Source organism: Chelon labrosus (assembly GCF_963514085.1).
Source record: "Chelon labrosus genome assembly, chromosome: 10".
Classification (NCBI taxonomy): Eukaryota; Metazoa; Chordata; class Actinopteri; order Mugiliformes; family Mugilidae; genus Chelon; species Chelon labrosus.
In genome coordinates this window covers 10,453,398-10,478,313 of record NC_140360.1, presented here as the reverse complement: position 1 = coordinate 10,478,313, position 24,916 = coordinate 10,453,398, and the positions used below count along the sequence as shown (strand labels likewise).

Sequence of the window (24,916 nt, the reverse complement as noted above, 5' to 3'; positions counted from 1 at the left end):
GTCTCTCTATAGAACGCAATACATTATTCACTTACAAGATCTACAAGGTTTCGTAGTTACATAAGACAAAAAGTTAAGACTGAAATGGTGAATGGTTGCCGAGACACCGACAGTCATTCAGAACTGAAGAGGACACTTTGATGAGTGGTGAAACGTCTCTGTTTTCAGTTCTGTCTTCTGGATATACCATGGTCTGAATGGCTGAGAATCTTCACAGACACACTGTGAAACACAAAAGTAAAAAACAAAAACAGTTTGACTTTCCTGTGAGTCATATTTCCCCCTGGACATCAATTAAAAATCACAAATAAAAGAAACGAGTGATTTCACTTTAAAAAAGGAGTATGCATATAGACGACATATTTCTACACTCCCTTTCCAGTTCATTACATACACTGGCAAAAACCAACTAACAGTCTTGCACTAAATCTTCTCCTCATGAAGGTTATGGTATTCACTATTTGTTTTACACAACTGAATGGTAAATGGCCTTGTTTTTATATATCGCCTTTCTATCTATTGGTACTCAAAGCACAGTCACAGACACATCTACCCATTCGCTCACACAAGCACACACACATCAACTGGGGGGAGTTGAGTTTCTTGCTCAAGTATACTTCGGCATGTGGCACATTCAGGGATCAACCCGCTAAATCTTTGGTTCGTGGACAGAACCCCCGAATTGAGAGAGCTGTTCATTCAGCTGGGTTTTCATTTTGGAGGCTGTGGTTTGTAGGACTATTGAATTGTATTGTGTTGTACCGGCGCATGTTTCTATTATTTTGACATTCCCATTTTAGACAGTGGGACAGGCTAAATAACAGAAACCCTTTTAAATCAATCCAGTTCAGCAGCAGCACAACACATCCTACAACTACACCCTTCAAAATGCTCATCCAGGTGAATTACCACCTTTAGTTTTGACATAAACTGAACATTATAACCTACATGAAGCTAAGATTTAATGCTGTTATATTATATAAGAATGCATTTATGTTTTACTAGTGCGCCTAATGTTTTGGCAAATGAGTGTAAATTGTGAGAAATTCAGATTAAATCATCTATTTAAATAATTTTTTTGGCCCTACATTAACATGGCTATAGATGTTTTATTGGTGCAACCCTAACACCTGATCCAAAAACAAAATATGGTTTAAAAGCCAGTGATAATAGCTGCAATGTTATAACTAAGTACTGTGTTTAATTCAATCCAGTTTAACAGCACTGTACAAACTACATCCTCCAAAATGATCGCCACCTTTCTGACGCTGCTTCAACATAAACTAAACATTAAAACAATGCAGGACTGTTGAATTTTTAATTCATTTATTTTCCACTGGTGTACCTAATGAAGTGGCCGCTGAGCGTATTTCCTGGTGTGTTCGGGTAGCGCGGTGTTGTGCTGAGTCGGTGGCGCCCCCCGCGGTCGGCAGCGGTACTGATCCGCCAGCAGGAGGCTCCTCTGCCTTGATTCAGTCCGCCGTAGCTCTGCCGACTGGAGGGATGTGACCCCGGAACAGGACGCCCTCCTACAACAACACCCCATTCAAACAGAGCACAGAAGAAAGTAAACCTGGACCAGGAGGGGTAAGCACACATCTCTGCGTTTTCTCGCTCGCATTGTCATTGTTTTTTTCTTAAAGGAGGTTCGTGTGTTTTTAAAAAAAATAAAAAATCCCAGCGTCTACACTTCTGGCAGAGCAGCTGTACCTGGATGGTGTTTGCACCCATAGGAACTTCATTCAGGCTTTTGTCTGGGGCATGCTAGCGAGCTAGCTTTGGCTCGTTAGCATGGAGCGCTTTCGCCAGTGGCAGCGCGGGTTTGCCGGAGTCTAAATCAAATACGGGTTCAAATTAAAACAAACGCGGCTTGTGAGTTATTTTTAAAGTACGGGCAGTGGATTTTTTTTTGATTTTTTTATTTCCCCGCGACAGGATTTAGGTTAAGATCCGTATCGAAAATGCGGTGCGGGCTCGCTGCTTTGCTAGCTGAGCGCTGCTGCTGCTGCTGCTACAGTTTGAACAGTCTACGTCCCGCAACATGATAACAACATTCATGTGTGTCCATCCCCCAAGATAAAACTACTGTTATCAACATTTACAAGTAAATCTCTTTATTTTGTCTTTGTTTTTTAAAGAAAATAACTAGTTAATAACCCCCCTCCCAGTCAAAAGCAATCAATCTCAGCTAGTGAGCGTTATTAATCAGATCCTCTTTAGTTTTATTTGCTAGTATTTTAGTTATTTACCACGTAATTTAAACAGAAAAACAGAAATTTAACACGATTACATGTTGCATTTTATCACCAAACACCAAAGAGTGAGATAAATCTGTGCTTAGAGTTTATTTTTTTCCCCAGAAAAAAGCCACTGTCCATATAGTCCTTCTCACGGCTTAATTTTTTAATATTCAATTTTGGCTTTCACATAACTCCCTTAACTGGTTTTCTATTTTTGGATGGTGCCACCCATGGATGCATTGTGCCACCCCCGCCTCTTACGGTGTCTGCTTTCTCTCTCCCCCCTCCTCGCTGCAAGTCAGATAGCTGACAACCCCCCCCCCCCCCTTTTGAGTGGCGGAGCTGGCACCCTACTGGCAGCAGGGCACTGATGAGCGCTGCAGCCATGTGGGTGTCAGGGCCCGGCCCCAGGCACGCGCGCTGATTCCTCCTGGCAGCGAGCACACTTGGTCGTGGACCACAGCATGTCCAGGCTGCCTTAGTTTGCACATTCTCCCCGTCGGGCCACCCTTCCCTCCTCACCTCTTCACGCTCGGGGCAGGTGCTCCTCAGCGGCTGCTCAGCCTCCTCGATCCCAGAGGGGGACGTTTCATAGCACTTGTCATCCTGTCAACATTAACCAGGCCACGCAGAAAAGCCTGTTGTGGCCCTCGCTGTAATACAAGAGCTGCTTGCATCCAGTCGCGGCTTACACGCCCAGCTTACTCCACTTGACCACGATCTATTTCGTGATTTTTGAACCGTCTTTTCTCGTTTTCCAGACCCACTCGCGTTTCTTTGTCTGTCATGCGTGGCATCTTGCATCGCATTGTTCCCCCTAGATCATATAACCGTTTGCAAATCAGAATTTAATGCCCTGCCTTGACGTTGGCTCTTTGAAAATCTCGCAGCCGCGCCCCCGAGGGACCGGCTTATGGCAGCGGCTTCTGTTTCAATTCCTTGGAGAGACCCCGAGCAGCGAGCTTAGATGTTCACTGATCATATACCAGGCGAGGTTTTATTAATTTTATATGGCATGGCTTGAGCAAAAACTCATTACGTATAACAGAAACATATGCAGAATCAGGCCACGTGAATTGTATTATAAAATACTTTAAAAAGGAGTATATTATATCCAGCTTTTTCGCCTATCTATGAAAAATTGAAGTTACCCAGTGCCTTTAGATATGAACATGTCAAACGTCTGTTGTGACGGACTGCCTGCAGGTCCTAGTATCGGCTTAAGGTGGCTCAGAAACGGTCAGTTAAAGCAAACCGTGAAGCCCAAGCCGTGAACTAAGCTTGTACAGTTCACCAGGATTGTTGGGGAGTTCATGCCTCACATGGTGACAACAAGACATGACCTACTTATCAGTCATGTTTTCACAATCTAGTCCACCGCCATTGTCCACAAATACTGTAGCCATTGTTGGGAGCACTGTACATGCGAGGAGACGGCATCATGCAGACGACCGGTGAGTCCGCGTCGGGAGCCTTTTCTGGCCCGTGGTGTCTGCTCGCCCGGATGTTTCAGGAATGAGTCAGGCCGCTGGGTGTGAAGGAGTTTTCACTGACCTGACTGTGTGGGCTATGTTTGAGTTTACTGTTAAAGTTGTCACACAGATTTTTTGGTAAGCTATTAATAGCTGGAAATAGCAAGAATCCACACATTTACTGGTTCCAGTTTCTGAAATCTTGCTGCCTTTCTCTTCTGTTTTACATTCACAAATTGTGTATTTAGTATATTTTTTCTATTATTCTGACAATCCTATTTTAGTCCATGGCCCAGGCTAGATAAAAGAATGACTTTTAATTCAATCCAGTTTAACAGCACCACAAACTACATCCTCCAAAATGATTACACAGTTGAATTACCACCTTTCTGACGCTGTTTCAACATGACATTATAACCTTCAGGAAGCTGAGATTTAATGCACGACTCTTTAATTAGAATGTATTAGTTTTTACTAGTTCCCTAATGAAGCGACAAGTGCATCGCCCAACAATAATCCTAAACAGTCCCAAGACAAACCCGCCAAACAAACCCGTGTTTATTTTGCTGAACTGCAGCGTTGAATGATAACATTGTCTCGTCCTAATTTTAGTCAGCTGGTTGTTTTAATAGGTTTCATGACATGTTTAATCATCAATAGAAATGTGGGTTTGTCGGGTGTGTGCACCTCCGGTGACACAGAACCAGGTCAGGTTGTTGGCAGATCCGCTGGCAGCCACAGCGGTGTTGTAGCGTACTTAAGTTTCTCACACGTTTGTGTTTGGGATGTTGGGCTGAACCTCCTGCTCAGTTGTTTCCTCTCTGCCGGAGCCAGTGACCTCTCGGGCTCCTGTGCACTTCTGTCGTGCTTTCTGGGGGAATTTTAATTTGTAAATCAGATGTTGTGCATCATGTGAGCAGCTGATTCCAGAGCCAACAACAGCGGACCGGGCTGTGTGCGATCGGACTGGAGCGCTCTGGCAGCCTCTGCTCATCTTGACCCTGAGCAAATGTGAGGGCCTATCGCGTTGCAAACTGTAATCCCTGGCAGCAGACGGGCATTGCTCCGTGTGGCCCGACCAGAGTCCTGAAATGGTCCTGAGGTGTCCTCATTGTGTTTTTGTTTCTTAGAGACACCAATACACAAAATTACACACAGATATACACAAGAAATCCAGCATGCAGATGCTTGCCTCTATTTTTAAAGTGGCGTTACTGAATGTGTAATGTCTTTAGGAAACGCCACACGGCTGAGAAGGTGTCTTTGTCCCGTTGCAAATGTGAACGTTTGAATCGAGCCTAATCTCATTTGCTGGAGCGGAATTAAAATTTGCTATACTCTTAGTCATTTTCAATGCGATTTTAGCCTTTAGACCTTGGATTGTCACTTAGACGACCATGCACATTTTGATGGGTACATTTAATTCATTCTGTGTCTTTGAGGGAGCTTTCACAACTAGATTTCTGTGCCTAAACTGGGAGTGTTTCCCCTTCAGGTCGATTTGTTTGGGCTGTGCGAGTGCTGAAATGCTGCTGATGCTCCGTTCTCGATGATTACCTTTAAAGTTATTACCAATCATAAAACTGTTTTCTAGGGTGTAGCGTTAAGGGCGTATCAGAACTTTGTCTTGATTGCCCTGTAAACATGAACAGAACCAAAGTGCAGCGCATTTCACAGCAATTTCTTCTTAACAAGGCTATCAGCAACAAATATTCATACCTGTATATTATGCTATATTCCAACCTGCTACAGCAAAAGCAGATCATAATAACTGATATACCACAACTGCCTCAATAAGTTTGGTTACTATGACAGTGGTATTGATATGAGTGTGTTTTTTGCTGCTTAAAATTACAACTAATGTTTTCATAGGTTCCAGAGATTCATGGTATTTCCACAGTTTGCTACCTCTAGTTTGACATCTCGCATATGTCTTTGCTTTTGTGCAGCTCATCTCTGTCGTCACACTCGCTTTAAATCGAATCATCTCTCAGGCCTGATGGTGCCGTCACAGTTGTAGCTTCTGTCATGTTTTGGATCACCCTCACACGTGGATTAATCTTGTTTCTAACGACAGCGCACAGTAAAGGGCGGGTATTTAAAAAAAATCAATCTGTCGATTTTTAGAATTGATATCGAATCAAGATTGATTTGAATCAGAATTTGTTTGGGGTTTTTTTGTCTTTATAATTAGACAAAATGCAAAGATCTGACACAACCTCAACACTAAGCACTTGCAAATAGTTTTGTGGTTGGTTTTAATTTTGTAGGAAGAACTGATTTTAATGAAGTCAGGAAATAATCTAATGAAGAGTGTGGGCTCTGGCATTTATTGCTATCGTTTGGTTAGCGTACCAGTATTCTGTGTTTGATCAATTGTAGATGCTGCATGTAGGAAAAACAACTTTTTAATGTATATAATGAGAGGGCGTATCAACGCATCGATCCGTTGGTAATGTCTTCACTGCAACTAACTACTCTGGGGAGCATTTGCAAGCGGAAGCGGGCTGAGACCACCTCCTCTAACCGGTCTCGGCTCGGTTCGCTTGGTCCAGGCGGTTGCACAAACCCAAAGAAACCAATCTGTGTCACATTGTGGTCGAGCACTTCTAAGATAATTCTGCAAAAACCCATATAGTGTATGTGTTTAAAGACTGAAGTACTATACTGTGACACACCAGACTGCAATGCATGGAGGAGTGGAAAACATTAGTCCATTAATACATTAGTCAGTCAAAAAAAAAAAAATACCTGGAAACTGTTTTAAAAAATCAATGAACCTTTTCTGTGTTTTCTCATACAACAACATTAGGAAAAGAAAATCCCAGCCATTCTCTTCTCAACCTCTCAAATGAGAAGTTTTGCTGCCTTTCTTTTACATATATTATAGAGAATATTTAATATACCGAATATTTTTGCAGATCGGAAGCTGGCACTCGTGTTGTTTGCCGTTTTTATACTTCAGCTTCCTCGGTCCAAGTCTCAGCGATGATGCGGGTTAGCTTGGCCGTCTAGAGGGACTCGGAGCATTTGATGCCTCGGCTCAGCCCGACATCACAACACTGACAAGAGCCCAACATGAGCAGCGAGGGATAGGGGGTGGGGGTGGATTAGGCCTCGATCGGCATTAAAGAAAGCCTTTGATTACGTCTGGAATATTAGCCGTATGTGTCTGAGGCTGGCTGAGTATCCCTCGAGGGATTAGCGTTGAGCCAGCCCACCCCTAGGACCTAACATCGGGTATACACAAAGGAGTCTGACGGGATCCTTATTGTGGTCCTTGAAATGATTTAAGACATGTTGTACAGAAGAAAACGGCGATCAGAGTAATGTAGAATGACCCAAGAAGGCTGCACGTACTATAGTTTCTTTATAAAACTCTATTTAAAGCTTTGAAGCAGAGCAGTAGAGAGTGCATGTTGACAAATACATTATGGCTTTCAGTCATTTTATTGCACAGACATCTCAAATTGTCCTCCACATTTTTAGGCATGCTGCAGTGCATGATTAATGTATGATCAATATACAATTTGTAGGTTGATGTACAGTAAATAATTGTAAAAGAAATCTGTGCAGGGAAAAGGGGTGCAGGACAGCCATAGCAATGAGGTGAAGAAGTTTCATCTAGAAAAATAGTTAGCACCGAGGACATCCTGCATCAGCAAAATTTTTTGTCACACGCAGAATTTTCTCAGTTTCCAAGTGTGCTGCTGTCTAAACTCTTCTGCGACGAAAAGGCAAGGTTGAGGGCAGAGGTCGTCTAACCAGGGAGCAGCAAAATGACAAAGCGCTGAGTCAAAGTTTGAAATATTTGGCTTTGCTATGAGGGTTAGGCTGATTCACCTTTGCTATGAGCACTGAGACGATGGAGGTGGGAGTTCCTTTTGTTTCTGTAGCCACATTATTTGCACATAAAATCGATCAGAGCTATCCCACTGAGGTTAAGAGGGAGACGAAGCAGAAGCCAAATCATTCAGTTTATGAGTCAATCTACTGTATGTTCAAGTCCTGACTTACAAAAAGAATCAGAGTGTGAATACATGTCCGTATCAGAAGCAGGCAATTGTAGTGGTTCAGGATGCGTCCTCACTGACATTCATTCGAGATTTTATGGGTACATCCGGCTGATGGGAAACCCCTGAGTAGTCCTAGAACAAGCTGTAGATTCATATACCACATATGCATTCAGTAGTATGAGAAATAGGCCACACATACAGTTTTTTCCTTGTTTCCCGCACTCTGTATAAGGTTAATTAATAAAAAAAAATAGTCACATGTAGGCCTGTGTGCTTGACAGTTGTGTACCTCTGCAGTGCATTAAGAAAAAACAAATACCTGCCTCCAAGGTAGAATAGAATAGAATAGAATGTCTTTATTTGTCGTTGTGGTACAACGAAATTAAGATTAGATTAGATTATACTTTATTTATCCCACAACGGGGAAATTCACCCGTTACAGCAGCAGAAAGTGTAATATACACCACGGAATTTGAAAAATAGAAAGGCAGAAACACAATAACAAGGAATAAACTTCATTATGAGAAGAGTCGTCTTTGTAAATAACAATCAAGAAACTGAAAGTATTTTGGCTCTTCATCATCGTGTGAAACAGTCAGGGCTGGTTGGTTTTAGCTAAACAAATAATCACCTAACAACATCTCTGTGTTGCATAGCTTAATGTGACACTATAAATAGCTGTGTGAGACCCACGGGCCTTAGGCTAGCGTGTCTCCTCTAGCGTGGCTCATTGCTCGTAACTAACTTTTGATCCGGATGAAACTCCACAGTGATGAGGGGAAAAAGAAAGGACGCCAATACTGTCTAACATCTGTGAATCGGGCCCTTTTGGTTTTCCTTCACAGATCAGCTAAGCATCACACTGCCTCGACAGCAACGTAAAACAATTTTGCCACTTTTTTGGCACATAGACATCACCCTGTGTTGAAACAGCACTTTTTTTTTTGCAGTGTTAGCGCTCAAACAATCTCCCGACAGCTACACAGTCACATCACACAAGTCTGCTTCCCTTCCAGGAAAAGGCTCAGCACAAAGCACTTCCACACAGCAGACGTGTTTTAAGCTTGGTTTGGGATAGGACGAATACAAATCCGATCATTTTAATAATAATAATGCTCTGATTGTCCCAGATAACTGTCAAAATAATCGGACGTCACTAGTCTGAGCTATAAAAGGGTGGCCTAGATGGGCAGAAATTGGTTTCTATAAATAGAAGAGTTTAATAATAGCTCAGCTTGATGAAACGTTAAAGATGTCAGGTGATCTGTTTTCATTCAGTGAGATAGAAACATCAACTGGTTTGAGATGCTCGGAAACTAAAACCTATTGCTTTTCTTTGTGTTACACCAGTTACAATTGAATATCTTCAAATTTAGATAAATTGTTGGATCATTTATTAATAATAGAAATTAGTCTGCATTTTATTGGCTGATTTTTCAGGTTTTTGGACAATTGTGCTCATCCCCAAGTGGATTTTACACCGGGTCAGAGGGTTTACATCTTGTAATCCAGCATTGATCCCTGGAAGCAGCCAATTATTGAGAGGTTTACGTCTGTAGCACTGAGGGATTGTTCGCCAGAGCCATCTGGATGATTGTTGGAATTATAAATGTGGCCGAAAAGCTTGGGCTTCTGTCCGGCAGGATTGCATGCGTGAAACTACTCGTTACATAATCAAATATGTTAATCACTGTTGTGTACGTGTTTTGGTCCAGTTCACCGAGTAGCAGAACTGTAATCATTCCAGTTCTGTTGCTGCTGTGCTTCCCAAAATAGTCATTTGCGAATTAGTCTTTGTGGACCTTTGCAGCCTGAATAAGAGCGGGTGAAATCCACAAAAAACGAATGGATCTGTCTTTTTAAAATTCTATTTAGAAATGACTCGCAAACATGCTGACACGCTGATTACCATCATCTATTCCTTATTGTCTCAACATTTTAGAGATGCTCTTATGTTTGTTCTTTTGACAGCAGATGATGCTATTTCTCCGGCTGGTAAAAATACAAATTGCTACCTTCAGAGCAGCCAGGAGCCGAGGCCCCGACATGATGCTAAATATGGACAGTTTTCAAACTTCAAAAGCATACATCAGAGGATCTGAAATGCTTCAGTCATGAAAGCAGTCGGCCTATTTATACAGATGATGGACGTGGAAATATATCGGACCCTATGTCCGGTAGCAGACATGAAAATGATTACTCAAAAAATACGTCTGAATGCGAATGGATCTTTGTTGATTCTTCAAAGATCTTAAGACGGCACCTTTTTCGACAATTAAAGTAATCATGCTCTTTACTGCTCTCATCCAATCATACGTGGTTACCATTTTATTCCCGGTGAACTTCTGAGGGAGGCAGATTGGTGCTCCTGGGTTTCAATCGCTCTCGTTCGTACTCCAGTGTCGCCTCTCTGGTAGGTCTCAGCCTGCGGTCTTAGCGCTCCCATTTGTCTGAAGTGAGGAGCTCGGAGACGTGATCAAACGTGTCGCTGCTGATCTAAAGACGCTGCCGACCCCCCCCTTCCACCAACATCCCCTCTCCATCACTACCTCCCCCCCACACCCAAATACATTCACACACCACCACCACCACCACCGCAGCCACAGCCAATCCCCTGAAGGTTTGCTGAGCAACTGAACTGACACCGACGAGCTCTCTCAGCCTTTTCATGTCTGTCTTGCTCCAAGTCTCCAGCAGCTCTCCAATTAAACCATGTCTGTCGCTCAGGTTGAATAACTAATGTATTCGTCTCCTCATTCAGTGTGCTGCTACCTCTTTCTGCAACTGAAAAGAAGACAAAAAGACAAAGTCAAGTGGTAGTTGCTTGCGGTAAACAGCGACCAAAGGTTGCAGTAATTACAAAGACTATAGCCAGGAGCATGCGTCTCCAGCTGCTCTGATCTGGATGAGTCCACACGCTCGCAGTGGCAACCGAACGCCAGCCAACGGCCAAAGGTACCCCATTCATCCTCTCCCCCCTGAGCTCTGGAAAGGGGGGACAGCGAGCCAGCTCCTCAATTAAATATAACCCTACATCAAACAGCCTGTCAACATGCGTTAGTGGTCCTTTGTATAGATAAGAGGCCTAAATAAATTGCCAGAACTATCATAGTCACTGTGGCTCCTGCAGGCTTTTTCTGAAATATTCTGCAGGGAGAACAAATCCTGACTTGCATACTGATATTCTCTCCACTGATATTCTTCTTCTTTTTTTTTTTTGCTCAACAGATTTACCCTTTTGAAATATTTATTTAGCTCTTTTCTGTGAATTATTCCTTCTGCATGTTTTAGCCATTTTTCAATTAGCACTTTGAGGCTCGGAGATCCAGCCGAGCTTGCGTGCCATGTCTCGTGGCAGAGATCTAATGTTACGGGAGACGGCCCTGATTTGCGTGCGCGCTCGCTATCACAGCGGAAAGTATCTCTTTTCTGTCACCCACATTAGCTTTGGCAGCTCCTTTTATCGCCTTCTTTTCCCTCCCCCTTTTTGCCTATATTTTGCATCTCTGCAGACTGACAGCGAAAATAGGTCATTAGTTAGATGGAGAGTAAGAAATGGAAGCAGGCAGGGGCGAGATCTGTGTGAGAACCGCCATGCAATATTAATGATGCTCTGAAGTGCCAAACCTGCACTGTGGCTGCACGGAGACATGTCTCCTGACTTTGGCTGAGGAGCTCAGACATCCAAAAGGGCGTGTATATGTATTTAAATGCACTCTTTTACTGTATGTAATAATGTTAGTTAAGGTTCTCAGCCATCCAGATCATGGTAGCTCCAAAAATAAAAACACAACTGGACTTGTTGGGTTGACTAATTGGGAGTTAAGGTTTTATTAGCAACATGGGTGTGACCCACCAGAGACTTGCTTGACTAGTATCTAGTCATTAGCAGGCACTAGTCAAGCAAGTTTCTGATTTGTTACACCCACTTATGTTCCTATTTAAGTCTCAGCTCCCCACCAGTTCTTCAGAACTGAAGAAGCTACTTGGATGACTGGCAAAACGTCTTCAAGAAACTCTTGACTCTCAACAGACTCTCGACGTTCATCAACGGTGTCACTCCGTCAATTAAGTGCCGGTCAGATTGCGCGTCCGAAACAAGCTAATATATTATTAGATAATTACTGGTAACGCTTTTTTTTTTTCTTTTTTGGTTAACGCAGACTGTGTTTGTGTGTCCAGAGCCACAGGAGCAGGGGGGATGAACCGCGAGGAGGCCCCGGGGAAGTCTCCTGAAGACATGTACGTCCAACAGAAAGTGCGGGTCCTGCTCATGCTAAAGAAAATGGGATCAAATGTAAGTACGGCACCCACTGTGTGCATCATCTCCTAAAATCTATGCCTGATACATCTTAAAGACTTGCACATCGGCACTAAAAAACATCAATACACTGTGTAAATGGGATGAGGTGGGTCTTTGCTGAAACAGAGGATGACACTTTATAGATTCATTGATATTCCAAGCCTAAACACAGCTATTAATATTAGCAATTGATAGTGGAATATCCCAGTCATAATAGGTTTTTATGTTGAAGGTAACATTTCTAGTTCTTAATTTAGCTTTTGTGATAGATAGAAAGAAACAAGTGGAAAATATAAGATATGTACTATTATATATACAGTCTGAAGTAAGTTTGAAAGTTAACTCTGCAGTCGAATTTCACTTTTCCAAATGTGCAGAGCAGACAAATATGCCTGTGACCCTGAAATATTTAAAAGAGTCGGATGTGCCCTGAAACACAAAAGGAGGGGGAGCAGAGAAATAAATAATTTCTAATATTTCAGATCCAGTTTGTCCCACAGCTACCAATCAGCGCGTTGAAGGCGCACTCGGCTCTGTCTTTGATTTCAGCACTCCTCTGTTTTGCCTCTGCTTGTTTGATATTCCTTTAAGTCATTATGTTTATTGCTCTACAGCTCACACCGAGTGAAGAGGCTTTTCTCCGGAATTACGCAGGTGTGGTCCACAGTCAGATGAGCCAGCTACCACAGCACAACATAGACCAGGGTAAGGCTCTGACACATGCATGCAAAACTTGGGTTTCTGTCTTCGCGAAGACTTTCCGCTGACATAAGGCTTTCAACCAAGTGCCTAGCCCTTACCTTAGCTCTAAGGTTTTCCTTAAAACTAAGACATAGCCCACTTCAACCTTCAAAAAAGTTGCGGGGGGCCCACTCACATAAAAACTTGAGTTTCCATGTTTGAAAGGACTTTCATTTCCGCTGATATTCTCCATCTACTAAGCCTAACCATCTCTAGTAAGTATCTAACAATACTAACCTTTCCCTAACCTTAACCATAGCCAAGTTTTAACACAACGTTGGTACTCCCCCACAATTAAATAAAGTTAGTTATGAAAATGATTATTTCCATTTCGGTGCAGGTTATTTGTTGTACTTTCAGTATAGGTTTAATTTGCATATGTTACTCTTTAAAAGTGTTTAAGGCAGTATCGTAAACAACACTAGCCCACAAATGTCTCCCTCATATGTCACTGAAATGCCACTGTACCCAGATTGAAGACGAGGGAAAATCCCTCCACACACGTCGCTCCCTTAAAGCATGAACCCCCAAGCACATACCAAACTGATTCCCTGACAGAGCACTGAGCACCGAGCACTCGGTGGCCGACCGGCTCTGCGAGATTACTCACACAGCAAACATTGTAGCTGACTGGAAACAGGTGACTCATCCACATCGGGGACTGTGTCACCGCTAGTTTCACTGCTGCTTCTCACATTCGTCCTGCATGGAGGATATTGTGATGTCTATACGCGTGTTTGTTTTTTTAACCTGACGTATAAGTGTTGAGCTTTTTCATGACACCAGAGGGCGCTGTTGAGCTACCTTTCACCCCCTCCTCTTCTGTTTTCATAAGTTTAAACCACTAGAGGGTGCTGCATGAAACAAAATGTGAAGAAGCACTGCAGTTACCTGAGAAAACAGCAGCAAATTGAGGATGCTTTCTGTTTTTAGACTTATCAGCTGCTTTCCAGGCTCAGCGTAAAACACGGCTTACAGATAGGAGCCCCGCTGTCCTCCTGTGGTAAACCTGCTGGGGCTCGGCTTTGGCTTTGTCCCATATGATTTCGGTCCCGCGGGGGAGGCGGGGAGGCTTTAAGTCAGGAAAACTGCCAGATGACACTTCACAGACAGTGAAGTGTTAGGTGTCCTTGCCCATGTCCTTTCTCAGTCGGTGCTGAATTCAGAAACGTATCATTTTCTGTGCTGGAGAAAGGATTAGGTTGTGATTACATAAGGTGTTAAATATTCAAGGACTTTGTGTTTTTGTCCTTTTTATCATACTGAGCTAAATTGTCATCATGTTGAATTCAGGCTCACTCTGTGGCTTGTTTCAATGTAGGTCATCGCATCTCAGACAGCGCAGAGTGGTTCATTATTACACTGCGTTTCTTCATCAAGCAGCAGCGCATAACACGTTGCGTCAGATAGGACGGATCATCATTTCATATCCTTGAGTACAGCACGCAAATGTGAGATCAGTGCTGATTGTAAGTCATTAATTTATGATGTTGTGTGTTGAAACAGCTATAGACTAGCTGTCGGTTTGCGCTAGCATGCGTGCGTTCGTCCTCTCTTTTGCCTCGCTGCCTTTAGTGGATACAGAAGTCCGTGCCTTTGGTTTGTCAATACAGCTCGGAAGAGCCTCATCAATTATGGAGGAATATGACTGGTGAGAGAGCACGTATGCATTATACATCACAAAAACAGACACATTTAGTGTCATTTGGCAGCTGGCCACTTTCTCCACGTGCCTCTAAATTATTTGTGTTCTGCGTCTTGTCTAAGTTTTCGTGATTAGGTGTCATGGTTAGCGGCTGAGAGTTAAATCAGTTTTAAATATTCAGCGCCGCATTGAAGGACGTCCGTTCGTAGCGCGCACACACACACGGGATCCTTTGAGGTGGCGTGAAGAGGGAAGTCCACTATTTGATCTCGTTTAGACTTGGTAATAGCGTAAAACATAGATGAAAGGTAATGTTTCCATTATTGCGTCTTCAAATATAATTACGACAGCAGGCTGCAAATAAGAAATTACTGGTCTGAAATATCACAAGGCCCAATTTGATTATTTTTTTCGCTTCAGAAAATAAATATAGGTAATTATCTGATTAATATTCATGCATTTTATTCACACATTATGTGCAGCTGATTGGATTTTAAAATTGTCGTTGTGCTGTTGGACACATTTTCAGCATCTGTGCCGCAGGAGTGCAGAGATGAATCGGGCTTTTTATTCTCTGCGGTTCACCCAGTTCTCACTTTATTATAATGACAGTAAACCTTCTCTCTCTGATCCTGCTGTATTCAGCGGCAGTACTGTTTGTCCCAGCCGGCCATCACACAGACAAACACCCTTCTGTGTCTGGCTGCAGACAAAGCGTGTTTGTCTGCTTCTGATCTCTCATTAATACACCTGCTTGCAGCCGTTTCAACTTTGAACATCAGATTTTTCTGGTTTCATGTTTGTAGCAGAGCGTGAGGTTGTAGAATTCTATACAGGGTTAACATCATCTGCTTACTAGTGAGGTGAAATCATTCTCAAGGTTTTAAGGAGGTCAACTGGACCTTAATTAGACATTAAATCCACAAAGCAGTTTTCTTTCTGTCCTCTTCTGCACAGGCAACTCTTTTTGCTGCTCATCTGGCTGATTTAAAGACCAACAAAGTAGAGCAGAAAGTACTCGTCAAGTAATACCGTTTTCTCCAATTTCATAAAATGTCTTACACATTACGCACTGGATATTATTCACTTGGAAACGCATTTAGACTAATTGCAGTGGAACGAGGTCAGATGGGCCCAGCCCAAGAGATTTTTCCCTCTTGAGTGAGAACTCAGAAGCCATTCATCCAGGGCAGTGTGAAATGGAGCAGAGTTTGAACATGCTGATGCAGGATGCTCTGAGCGCCGGCCTCCTCAAGGTCTCTCAGCGCGAAGCAATAAGCGTCACGTGATCAGACGCGGCCTCATTGATCGGGCGGCGGCGGCGTGCTTAGAGGGCGTTCAGGGCACAATGGAGGCACGCTCGGATATCGATCACTGAGCCCAGGCCGAGCTTTTATTTAGGAAGTGTTGAATAGAAGAGTAGGTGCGTGAACACACGGACGTTACTGTGACAAATGGATAATGTCATCGTTGTTGTCAGCTTACTATATTCTGATAAGAAAATGAGTTTGTAGCTGCTGCTGCTGCTGCTGCTGTCTTGTCTGTGCAGAAATGTTTTGATGTCATATTTTATCACATCTGATCTGAATTGCTGCTCAAACCCTGAATCATTCCCTCGTACTCAGATTAGCTGCCAAGTGTTATTCAGGTTATTCCTCGTGCAAAACAAGACAAAAACTAATTCTGGGGGTTACTGCTCATATTTCATGCAAGTCTTTGTGTCAGTGAATTTGCATTTCAGATACTTTTAATTGGCTGATTACCATACATGCAAATCCAGAAATTTGTTTTGCGATTTTTAATCAGGCCAGAGAGGAATTATCTGCCAAATGTTTGGAAGCTGGTTGCTTTCTTTTTGCCATAATGTTGTTGAATTTTGTTGGGTCAGAGGAAAGGAGGATGGTGGGCAGACAGGACTCATGCATGCGGTATTTAAACCGTTACCACGTTTGGAAATGAAGTGTGAACTCATTAAGAGAGGCTTGGGTTTTTGGCGTTCAGATTCAGTTTTTTTTTTTTTTTTTTTTTTTGGGCTAATACTGATTAATAACTTTTTAAATTGCAAAGTTAGGATGCAGAGACTTCTGTGGCGCAGCAAACATTATAAGGCTGCTATTCTCCCTTATTTAACACGTCTTATTCACAGCTTTCTGTAACTGACATCGCGTCAATTTAAACAATGCCGTTTGTCAGAGCCACTCATAAAGCCGGCAATCTCAGGACTTGTTATCTTGTCTGATTTGACAAGGAAAGTTTTCTCCTCCCAGAACGACGTCGACAAAAGAGGAGAGGAAAGGAGGAGGAGGATGAGAGGTCGCTATAGCAACCTCAGTTGTCCCAGGAAGGCTGAGCCTCCCAGTGGGGCTGTGGTGTTGTTGTGACGTGCTGCATCGGTAGATTGGAGCAGGTGTCATTAAAAGGTCTGGAGGCAGGCTGGAGTGTTAATTACACAGCAAGAGTGTGATTTTCCAGCTTCTTCCCGTCACTCCCGTCCCCTTATTACAGAAACGCAGCCTCCGTCAGTTCAGATACTACCGCATCCAGGCGCGATCAATGCGTAATCTTGTTTCTTTTTGTCTGTGTTACGGTCCTATTGAGACTCTCTCTTTAAACACACCTTTTCAAGCGAAAGCCTTGTCGCGCCGAGAAAATAACACCTTTTGTTTGGTTTCCTAGCCAGGGCAGAGTTTTATTGATCCTTACTTTATCCCGTTCTTTTCTGCAGCATGAATCAGAGATTTGTGAAGTACAGCTTCAACTCGACTCTCTGAAACACACAGGTTTCCTCAAATTTACTCTCATCTCTGTCCAAAATCTATTAGTAGGTGCGTGTCGACCGTGGATAGCTTAACAACAACTCTTTCCAGCTCGTATGTTCTGAATGAGCCTTTATATTTTTAAGTACCGGCTTGCAACAGTGCCCAAACCACCAAATGGAAAGTCAGCATCTCTCTTAAAAAAATAAAAAATAGATCAGTTGCATTTAAGTTAATTTAAATCCATCCAGACAGGATCCATGTAGATGAGAAGCAGCCTCAAGCTAAGAACTGATCTAAAACATCGTTACATCTCAACAATATTGGAAGAATAAATTGTTGCGCAAATCTAGTAGATGAAATTATTAGATTATACACACGGATGTACACGGATAAATGCTGACACAAACGGTTGAACAGTTGAAATTAAATATCAAGCAAGAATGAAAATGATTAACTACTAAATCAAGAAACAGGACACTCCCATCGGAATTCAGTTTCACTTTTTAAGAATCAATACAGCGTTTGATATATGTCGTCTATGTGCTAATATTCTTTTTTTACATAAAAAACAGAGGGTTTAAATTATTATAAAAAACATTGTATTCTGGAAATGCCATGCAAATTATAGTCAATGTTATATTCCTTCCTCTGAACAAGTGTTTCATCTGGAGCATCAAGAATTAGTTTGGATGCTTCCAAGATTTCTGTGGGTTCATAGAAGCCAAGTTACATTAGTAACTAGTAATAACTTTAGTCCCTCCCATTTTCGTATTTGGCAAACAGTCATTGCTGATTGATGTAAATTCATCACTACTGACGCACAGGAAGCTGAGGCCATAGGCAGCAGATTTAAAACTCACATAGCAATATAGCTTTAAATGCCCTTGTGTTACTTTTATTAATGGCAGGTCATTAAATAATAGAGCTAATGGAAATAAAATTAAATATTCATTCATTCATCTTCTGTACCTGCTTATTCCTGTAAAGGTTCGCGGGGAAAATTAAATATTAATTATCAAAATAAATCATGTACCCACTGCTTGATTGAGATGCTACTAGTAAACAGTGAATATCAATCCTTCAGGACTGTGTTTAGGTATTGTTTGGTGAACCCCTGGGTTTACAGTGTTTCCCACAATATTACTTTGAGAGGAGGGGGTAGGGGGATAAATTGTCTCAAAACCCTAATGCTGATGATGCTATCTCACCTATAAAAACAGTTTATACAGTATATGAAATGTATGTAAGGTTAAATAAAGTAACAAATTTTGAGTAAACGGTTTACTTTCAGTCTAACTTCTCTAGCTAGTTCACGCTACGTGTCGTTTCCTCCCTTGAAATCATTTTAAATCTCAATGGTCTAGAAAAACATGAGCACAAACACTGGATTTTAAACGGTGGTGGTAATGTAAATTTTTATTAGCGAACAAACAAATAGCTTCTCCTACATGATGTAGGATGTAGTATGTTATCTGTGCCGTTTTCTCCATCAGGTTAAATTCAGAACAGAGCAGGTGAGCGACCAGTGTGTGTGTGGTGGGGAGTTTGAGGGGAGGTGGCTTTGGAGAGGAGAGAGCAATAGGAAACAACGTTGTTTGAGACGTGCGTGACATTATGTGGGAAACCCTGTGTTAGTTAGTGGAGGGATCTCTGATATTTCTTCCCTCAGCTGACCCTGCACAGATCGTGACCTTAAATATTGTCTGGGCTTCATCTTGGCCACAGTTACAAGTCACCGTAACGATGCTTCTTTGCTTATTCAGACTACAAAGACCTGCGTATTACAGCTTTGTGTCGCTGATATCAGACAAACTCCCTGTGGGTAAATTCACAGCTTTCCAATCCTCAGTGGTTTCAGTGGAGCTTTAATGTTTTTTCTTGTGTGTGTGTGTTAATTTGCGACAAAGCACACATGGATTTATAGTCTCAGATGAATGAAGAGATGCTTGTGAATACGTTAGTGTTCTCATTGTGGCTGCTTTTGGTGCGATGACGCCAGGGCTGCAACTAATGACCCCCTGAGTATTTTTTGAGTATTTGTCTGAAAACAGAAGCACACACGCACGCACCAACTTTACTTTGAAACAGATCGTTTCCTGGAAGGACCATAACTGTAATGAATGAGGGGGCTTGTCTTTGTTTCAAAGCATTTTACTGAGGACAAAACGGGATGATGCACGTTGTGTTGCTGTTATTTATGTAATCCACCATCCGGAGTCGTGCTGTTCACGCCCCATCGGGCAGGACGAGGCGTAACGGGGCGAGGGAGGGATCAGCGTAAGGTGCATTTACAAAGGGAGGTGAGAGAATGGCCGGATGCGAAACCAAAAGCTGTTTGCTCAGAGGCAGCAGCAGCAGCAGCACTCCGGGCAGGCTGATTTTTATCAGTCGCTAGGCAACAGCGTGGAGGGACTTCACGTCTCCATCTACGGCTTGTTTGTGAATATATTTATATACGCCATGAGTGTGTCCGAACGTGACTCTGAGCGCTCTGATAAAAGCCTGTGGATGTGTTATCAGGTTCGGTGTGTTGAACTGTCCTCCCTCTGAACCGCCTGTCCCACCGTACATGAGCTCCTTCAAGCAACCGCAGAATAATTCAGGCTGCCATTTATTGTGATAAACGAGTGTTATTATAAGTTTCGGTGCCGAAACGATAAATCTTGAACAGTGGCGCTATTCAGCAGTTGTCTAATTTAGGTCAAGCTTTCCTATTGTGTGCCGTTGCATAATCACCTCTTGTTCAAGCATCGTTATTACTTTTGTGATGTCTCAAAGCAGATTCAAACATGTCTATGTCTCTTATCCCTTCCTCTCTTGATGCTGCTTTTTCTTTTTGGATTTTCCTCAGTTGGTAATCCAGTGAGCTCCCACGGGAGGAAGAACTTGAAAGTTCATATTAAAATTCGCCCCCTCCCCCCATAAACGTCTTGATCTCACAAAGCTCCAAAATATCCCGAATGCAGCCTAGGAAGATGCTAATTATTTTCCCAGAGCCAAATAAAACACAAAAATTCTGTTTGCAGGGCGTGTACCCTCCGATGGGGAGGGTCCAAATGCATGTGGAAGCTGTCCCTGGCCTACTTTCAAGCATGTCTGCATTATAATTAAAAGTAACAAGCACTTCAGGGCTGTGGTGAAGTAATACTTTTTATAGCAGGCGTCCACAAAGCTCTGATAAGAAATCTTCTCGAACATTTGTAAAGGTGTGGAAACGGGTGTTAATGATATTTGTGTGATCTTGCTTGTCAGACGTGTTTGAATCAGGACACGCTAACTGTGGACTGTTGCGCCCGGGTGTGATTTTTTTCCCCACTCTTCTCTAGGAGCTGCTTTATAATCAAGGGTATTCGGAGACTACAGCTCACTGGTCTACATGGACTTGATATGAAATAAAACGATCTGGGGAAAAAATGGATATAAAGCGTCGCAGCCGCGTTTCTCTTCTGCGCTGTGATGCTGTGACGTAGCCTGATGTGCACCTTCTAAGAAAGGCTACTACGCGTCACAGCTGTGATCGCACCAAAAATGCATTTCCTCATTCACAGCAGGTTTATTCTCAGTGGCCGGACAAACATAGAAATGTTCCCTTCCACAGCCTCCTACGCACCAGCTACTCAGATTGCTTCTGTATGTCGTGTGTTGCTGAGATTTCAAGTCAAACTGTTGATCCACATTTATTAACTTCCACTAGTTCCACTCAAGATTGTGTGAAGTTCACAGGGAGACTCAACTCGGCTGACTAGTCTCCGCCTAACACACCGGCGTGCTGGCACACCAGTGCATAGGTATAAATGCTCTCATCAACGTAGTTGCAGGAGGTTTCCCATTCATTGAAGAACAGTGTTTAAAGACACTACATTTTCCGTACTGAACATATTATCAAAGTTTTACACCACTCATCTCTGTATGAAAGATAATTCCTGCAGATTTGTTCGGTCTATTCTAACTGAGGTGGTTACTAGCTATTGATTATTAATGGTATGCTGCTGTCCATGGTTACATAACCTCTTTGCTGCCGCTATCAGGAAGAGAAAACTATTCCCCAGCCTGCTGTGAGAAGAGTTTTCAGCACATTTTCTCCTTTATTGAAAGTCTCCAGACTGAAATACTCAAATTAAAATGTGTCCTTTCCAAAAGCAAGGCAATACACCAGTCAGCCACAACATTAAAACCACTGACAGGCGAAGTAAATAACACTGACCATCTTGTGACAATACAATGTTCTGCTGGGAAACTTTTTGACCTGGCGTCCATGTCGATGTTATTTAAGCATGCGTGTAGCACCCACCTAGACTAGACCAGGCACCCCCACCCCATAGCATAGACACTCCTTGATGGCAGCAGCCGTCCCCAGTAGGATGCAGCGTGACATGGACACACACACAAAAAAGGTTTAGGAACAACTCAAAAAAACATGAAGAACAGCACAAGGTGTTGACCTGGCCTCCAAATTTACTAGATCCCAAACTGATCAACGACCCAAAGGCCCCACTAACAACATCCTGTTACTAAACACCACAGGACACCCTCAGAAGGCCCATGTCCATTCTCTGATGAGTCAGAAGTGTTTTGGAGGCACAAGGGAGACCTGCACAATATTAGAACAATATTGATCATAATGTAATGCCTGGTCAGTATATGAGACATTGTGTTTTGTAGCAGGATTGGATAATGTATATTCAGTTATTGGAGAAAAAAAACTATCTCAGCAGGTTGGTTTCGACCCAAGTGACTCGATGAATCACAGTTGGCAACAGGCTGACGAATGATTCCTCGTTAAACAAAAGCCAGCTGACAAAGTGCTATTGTGTAGCTGGCAGGATTCATTAGTTGACTCAACTCTGATGAGGCTGTAATTATCGTCGGTCCTCATTAACTTGGTGGAATTGAAAGAGGCACAAAGGGAATAGAGAGAAATCAGACTCTGTCATTTCGATGTCTTTTCTCTGTACGCACCGCTTATTTTTTTGTTAGCGAGGTTAACATCTGATGGAATCTAGTGTTGTTTACTCGCGCACAGACAGTCTTGTGCCGTAGCTCTGAAGCTTCAGTGCTGTTCGGTGTCCTCTCTCGAGGCAGCAGAGTGTTATCGTGGCAGAGCAGGATGCTGCTGTCAGCGGGCCATTGAATGTGTTATAGCATCTCCCATCAGGGTGCTGTGATGGAAGGCGGTGGCTTTGCTCAACAGGTGAACATGGCAATAGATGAAATTACCCACCTGCTCCAGAAGGATTTTCATGGCGATGTATTCCCTCCCTGCTTTACAGTCACAGCCGACGGGATTTACAGGATACTGACAGGATCCAAGGACCTGCAGAAAACCTGGCGTTCTTCACCCTTGAATAAAAAATATATATATTCTGCGGTGTTTGGTTCTCAAGTGGATGATTTAAACCATTGTAGAAGACTTACTGGGATTCATACAACATGTAGACAGGTCTCTGATGGCTCAAGACGGAAAAGTGGTGCAGCATGAATTTAAATGCACAGAACACGGCCTTGTTCTTCTGCAAGCACCATAAAAAAAAAACTGTCTAAACACACTTGGATGCGGCTCATTTGCCTAGTTCTACACCTCAGTCAACTTTCACAAATCCTGTTTTCAGGCCGTGCATGGCTGAGGCTGAGGCCGAGGCAGAGGCGGTATCTTTTCTGTTTAGCGGGAATTTTATTATCACATAGTAAACAGGTGAGAGCAGAGAAGAAAAAAAGAAAATGGCACTTGCTTACTTGTTGCATATTTCAGCACCTCATCTGTCAGTGTTAAGCATATGGTTCAGCAGATAGTGGAACATTCAGAGATGAGCACAGTGAAAAGCAAACTAATAACACATCACTCAGAAAACTAAATAATTAGTTCTCCTTTATGAGAAGTCCACGTATAAAGGGATTCGCTTTGCCGCCCATCACTTTGTAGCCGACAGTTGGTTGCTAATGGACGCTCCAGGCTCCGGTTGCCTAGGTAACCCCCCTGGTATATTTCCCATCCCCGAGTGTTTCAGAACATAAAATATTGCTTGTGTGCGAGCTGAGCTCCAGCTCTCATTTGCCGTCATTGCTTTCATTTTGAAAACGAAATACAGTCCATCTGGGGTCACCCGGCGCTCCAAGCCTGCCGGTCAGCGTGGCGAATTTGGTGATAGGGAGTCGTGGACAGTGTCTTTGTCTTGTTTTTGTGGGAAACTACCATTGGTTGCTACCTCAGAGTAAGAGTTTCTAGTTCACTTCTGCCTTATTCTGTAGTTATTATCTTCTTTAAAACAGTTTTGACACCGTTCTTTGGCCATTTTTATGATTTCTGCTCTTCTGTTGGAGAAAGAAATTATGTGATGGGGTAAAACCATAGACTGTATATAAATATGGATAACGCATCCCCACTTCCTTCAATTGGTCAAGCGGGACGCTAGAATTCCAGCGGATACGTGCGACGCCAGGGAGTTTTTCCTTGCCGCCGTTGCCTTTGGGCTTGCTCTGGGGGTTTCAGGCCGGGTTTTTGTAAAGCGTCTTGAGACGATTTGTATTGTTATTGACGCTATATAAATAAAATTGAATTGAATTGAGTTTTGCGAGTTTGAAGCCAGAGTCTGCCGCAGTTCGAGGTCCAAGCCACGTTCTGAAAATATCCCGCCCACTCTTCCTCGCGTTTTCGTTTGATTATTGCGGCGCTCTGCTCTACCTCCACCAGTTAATGTCACTTATTTATTTATTTATTCCAACTCTCAAGGCCCTACGGGACCATTTTACAGAGCAGTTGGCATGGCAACTGTTAGTCATCATGATGTCACGACCTGTTTCTAAAGCGTCAGATAACAAACTAAATTAAAATCAGAAAAATAGACACTTGAACATGCGTCAGTATTATATTAACTACCTAAAATGTCAGAAACTATACTTGAAAAAACAAAATATGTATTTGTAGTGTATTTTAGTGTTTTAGTTTGGCACAAGTCCCATCCACTAACATGGAGGGGGTGGAGCTTATGACCTATACTGCAGCCAGCCACCAGGGGGAGCTCTACTTCCTTTGGCTTCAGTTTTAATGGGTGGTGAAACATCAAGAAAACTCAAACAAGTTCAGTTTCCTTTGCTTCAGCTTTGTCTTTTATTCTGTTTTTTTTGACGTACCATGACTGAGAACCTTCATAGATATATTTTGATGACTGTACATGATATATATTTTAATTTTACTGATCATCTCCACATTCTCCTCTCGCTTCTCAGGTGCAGAGGACGTGGTGATGGCGTTCTCGCGGTCAGAGGCGGAGGATCGGCGACAGTGACCCCGGCCCCCCACCCCACCCCACGCCCCTCCATCCCGGCCCGCCGACCCCACCCCGCCTCGCCCCGCCCTGCACGCGATCCACAGCAACATGAAACTCCACAAACACAACACTGACGAGCTCAGGAGAAAGACGGATGCCTGGGATGGGGGGAAACGGAAGAGGGAAGGGAAACGACACGGCAGGTGGCTGCACCGCTCTCCGCCCCGGCCTTTTTCCAACCACGACTCCTCCTCGCGCAAGTCGGCACACTCATTACCTGAGATGCACTCGAGTGGGTCACTGTGGGCTGAAGCCTCGGTCGAACAAGGCAGACGGTGAAAACACTCACAGATTGTGTGGATGAGTATCAAATGTAGTTTTTCTCTTATTTTTCTTTTTTGTTTTTTTTTGTGGGAGGGGGGTTTTGTTTTGTATCGTTTAAGTCCGTGTTGAGACTTTAGGCAGTGTTACGTGT

General features: G+C 43.0%; 1 protein-coding gene across 1 annotated transcript; it reads left to right on the top strand.

Moving 5' to 3' along the window:
• Positions 1-1,491: 1,491 nt before the first annotated feature.
• Positions 1,492-24,584, top strand: ctnnbip1 (catenin, beta interacting protein 1). Its single transcript, XM_084552729.1, has 4 exons — positions 1,492-1,587; positions 11,911-12,025; positions 12,646-12,736; positions 24,401-24,584. The coding sequence occupies exons 2-4, from the start codon at positions 11,930-11,932 to the stop codon at positions 24,457-24,459; spliced, it is 246 nt and encodes an 81-aa protein (XP_084408855.1). The 5' UTR covers positions 1,492-1,587; positions 11,911-11,929; the 3' UTR covers positions 24,460-24,584.
• Positions 24,585-24,916: the final 332 nt, after the last annotated feature.